This window comes from Vigna umbellata, chromosome 10 (genome assembly GCF_029865625.1).
Source record: "Vigna umbellata cultivar VRB3 chromosome 10, Vumbellata_1.0, whole genome shotgun sequence".
NCBI lineage: Eukaryota > Viridiplantae > Streptophyta > Magnoliopsida > Fabales > Fabaceae > Vigna > Vigna umbellata.
Window position 1 is genome coordinate 12334480 of NC_142174.1, and position 4314 is coordinate 12338793.

Here is a 4314-nt window from a genome sequence, read left to right on the forward strand (position 1 = left end):
ATGAAAGTTACGTATAGCTCAATCTTACTAAATCAACTCAATACTTTATATTTATTAAAAAGTTTAACAAGGTTGAATTAGACATAAGTTCTACTATAATAATATGGTATCATAATCATAAAAATCTAGCTTAGTTAAGGTTTGAGTTATTGTTTCATTTGCAATTGACATTTTTTATTTCCATGTTTGATATCTTTGATGTATAACTAAGGAAGAGGGTGCTCTTGGAAAAAGATTTAAATTTGTTTAACAATGTTTTATTGGGAAAATAATGGAAGTGAGTCTTAGAAAAGGAGACTAGATGGTTATGGAAAGATATTTTAGATTCAAAGTATAGATTCTAGAGAGTCTTAGACGAGAGAAATGATTCAAATTATGAGTCTTGGTAGTAAAGAGATATTAGAACTATTTGTGGAGTGGACAAAAACATGATATGTTAGTAATTTGAAATGGAGTATAAACGAATGTAATAAAATAAATTTTTAGAAAGATATGTGGATCAGTGGTATGTCGTTAAAGGAAAGGTATTTAATGTTATATTTCAAAGGAAGACATACGGTTTGATTGGGAGAAATCAATGATGATAGAATCGTTTGAAGAATTTGATAGGATTAATTTACACAGAAAAAAGAAAGATGAGTGGATTTTGAGGGATATACACTCTCAAGAATATAATGTCAACTCAACTTATAGAAAACTAAAATTTGATAAAGTGTTAAGGAAAGGTTTAGATATGATGTATGGTGAAGAACCAAATCAACATCATCAACTCAATTTTTAGCATGCACAGTGCTAATTAATAAAGTGACCAATATATTTTGAGTGAAACTATAAGTCATCTCTTTTTAAGTTTAAGGTAACAACATACATTTGACAAATTTTTCATTCTTAAATAAAAAAATATTTTGATTATCATAGTGCATAAATACATTTTATACAGTTTAAACTAATAGGGTGTAATATCAAAGGCTATCATTTCATATATTTAGCCTCATAGAAATAGTTATAAATTCAATAATAGACATGGAAGAAGTTTTTTTGTTGGTACATATTAATTTTAGAATTTGCTTACATAAGCTATTTATCTAATTCAACTTTTAGGTTAAGGATAAAAGGCTTCGTAGCTAATTTAAAACACCCATCCTATCCTACGAGAGACTTCCACATGAAAAATGTGAATTCTAAGTGGAAACATATTTTGTAAAATCTAAAAATAAAAAAACAATTTAGCCTTTTTATCATGTGATGACTTAGGGGTTCAGGAAACAAAAGATTGAAACTTCACATACAGAGTAAAACTATGCCAGAGATAAAATGAAAAGTATTAAGAAATGCGAACAAAGATACTCAAAAAATGCATGAAAAAATAGTAATATCAACTACGCATGAGAGATGGTGGGTTAGGAACTTCAACCAAGCCTTCGAGCATTTGCATGACAATCCCCATTGTCGGTCTCATCTGAGGTTGCTCATGAATGCACCATATTGCAATTTTCACCCATTTTTGTAGCCTCACATAGTCAGATAAGGCCTCTTCATCATTCTCCACAAGAACATCTATTCTCCCTTCCACAAAGCAATCACAAGCCCAATCTGTTAGCACTGCCTTCTCTTCTTCCTCTTCTTCCCCAGGCTCCATCGTTAACACACTTCTTCTGCTGCAAATTATTTCTAACAGCATTACACCAAAGCTGTAAACATCCACTTTAACCGTCACAGCAACATTCTTAAACCATTCAGGAGCCACGTATCCTCGTGTTCCTCGGATCATTGTGATCGTTCTACTTTGCTCAGACAGCAACAACTTGGCCAACCCAAAGTCTGATATCTTTGGATTGAAATACTCGTCTATCAGTATATTTTGAGGTTTTATATCACAATGAATAATGGGAGTCTCACACTCTTCGTGCAAGTATACCAACCCTCTTGCAATCCCCAAAGCAAATCCAACCCTTACATTCCATCTGGGCTTGGATTTCCCAAACAGGATGTCTGCAAGACTGCCGTTGCTCACGAACTCGTACACCAATATTCTATTGATTCCCTCGTCACAAAATCCGATTAACCTGACCAGATTTTTGTGGCAGGTTCTACCGATGGAACTCAATTCAGTCCTAAATTCTTTCTCTCGTTCGTCTACCAATCTGTCCAATCTCTTCACAGCAATCACATGACAAGAACCTGCTTCTAGTTGTCCTTTGTAAACAATGCCAAAAGAACCTCTGCCTATTTCCTCCTGAAAATTCTCTGTGGCCTTTTTCAAATTTTCATAAGTAAACGAATGCAAATTCGTTTCCAAAGGACTAGGGGCGGCTTTGGAAACCCTATTCACTTTCTGAATCTTGAGAATAAACAAAGCAACTGTAGCAAAGAGAATACTGTTTAGGACAAGAGAACCAATTAGCGGCCCCAAAAGAAACAGCTTAGCTTCATGTTCTATCTTTGAATCCGGGAGAGGAGAAGGTTCCCCGTTTGCACCTGTATAAAAGTCGCGAACAACTCTTGTTTTGATATACACAACATGATGATCTGTGACGTTTATTTGTCTACCGTTACCAAGGGGAAATCTCTTCAGCCAACAAGTATCGCGTCCTGCAATGGCCATAGCACACCTGCAATCCTGCAGGCAAAACCGCTGGCAGTCCTGCCTAGAGTAAGGTTGTATCCTTTCATAGTCCACCCCAGGAAAATTAAAATCTAGAGATACATGCATTTCATATAGTTCTTCTGGCGGTGTTTGAACATCAGCTCCACAAGCAAGGGTGAAATTTGGTTGGCATCCACCAAGTTGATTACTCGGATCCAGCAGCGAATACCCATAAGGGCATTTGCAGGTAGGCCTCTGATTTTCCATGGAGCAGTAGCTATTGTAGCCACAGGAACCGCTACCATACTGATAAATTGTTGCATTGCAAATGTTGTCAGGAACAAACCTCATGATTCTCCACCCTGACTGAGAAGTGTTGTTCCGTGGATGATAATACTGGGTGAAAACTCCAGTGGAGTCGAGCCTTGCTCTGTAGTAATTCACCTCAGGATCGAGATCCAAGATATTCCATTGGGGACCTTGAGGTTGGATTATAGTCCCAACTGTGGTGCTTACGTAGATATTCCCCGACTCATTGAACAGTAACGTTGAAGCAGCACCAGAGGCATTCAACACATAGTAAGGGTCGTAAAGCAGTTGAGAAGGCCATCCAAGAGGACTCAGTACGACATTACCCTCCTTAAAATAAAGTTGGAACCTTCCAGTAGTGTAATTAGTGTCTGTTAATCGAGATGTTAGCGTGCCTTCAAGTTGGAGAGATTGGGTAGGCAACAACGTGTCGGTGGGGTAATTAAAACTTTGCCACACCTTTTCAGAGTTCCCAGTCCATAGAACAAAGTTGCCAGTATCAAGCATAGAACCTACGGAGACAACACTTGACAGGTATGATTGCCATATGGAATCTCCTTCGGGACCCGCCAGTATTAGCCCCGCCGGAGAAATCCGAAACTGTGATCCCGCTGGTGCTGCTACAAGTTTTTTTTTTTCTGTTTTTAAACTCCAAACAACGGTCTTGTCGGGTATCATGTCGTACCATATGGCAACCATGAACAGCTTTGTATTCGGATCCCTGTTATTATTCAATGCACGAAACCCCAAAGCAAAATGACCCGAAGGGGAACGCCACACTCCATTGTTGTCGGTGGAAATTGTGGAACCGATATCAACTTCTGCAAAAGCGAATGAAAGAAAATGAAATTGAAGACAAATAAGTGTTGGTATAAGGAGGGTTAAGGAAGCCATGGTTTGAATACAACAAAGCTAGAACAATAGAGATGTTAATGGGTAGTTATTATGTTATAAAACACAACTGCTTGACAAAGTCTTAGTTCTGAAAAATACTTGGAAGATGAGGATAAGGTGACAGTTGAGCTTCACATTAATATTGAAATCCTCTTTTAATATTCAAAATTATTTAGAACCAATCCAACTGGTCTGTTGGAAATTGCCCTGACATTTCTCTGAAAAACACATTCAACAACTCTCTTTAATTATATTAATGGCAACACATACAATAAAAAAATAAAATTATTATTATCATTAAAGAAATAAATATAAATAAATTTATATTTTTATTGTAAGTAAATTTTATTTATTTTGCATAATTTTTTTTATAGATAGTTATTTCAGTTTAAAAAGTATTTAAATTTTAAAAATTGTATCAATTAAAGAGTAAAATAGTATAATAATTAATTTAATTTTAAAAATATTATATAAAGAAAATTAAAAACAACAAAAAGAAAGAATCCCTCGGGATAGAAATATAG

At 35.8% G+C, this 4314-nt stretch overlaps 1 protein-coding gene across 1 annotated transcript; it reads right to left on the bottom strand.

Moving 5' to 3' along the window:
* Positions 1 to 1020: 1020 nt before the first annotated feature.
* Positions 1021 to 3888, bottom strand: LOC124830756 (G-type lectin S-receptor-like serine/threonine-protein kinase LECRK3). The gene has a single exon (XM_047304559.2). The coding sequence runs from the start codon at positions 3788 to 3790 to the stop codon at positions 1376 to 1378; it is 2415 nt and encodes an 804-aa protein (XP_047160515.2). The 5' UTR covers positions 3791 to 3888; the 3' UTR covers positions 1021 to 1375.
* Positions 3889 to 4314: the final 426 nt, after the last annotated feature.

What these genes read in the sequence shown, in the direction of transcription:
- LOC124830756 (XM_047304559.2), bottom strand. Translation starts at nt 3,790, where the DNA reads ATGGCTTCCTTAACCCTCCTTATACCAACACTTATTTGTCTTCAATTT.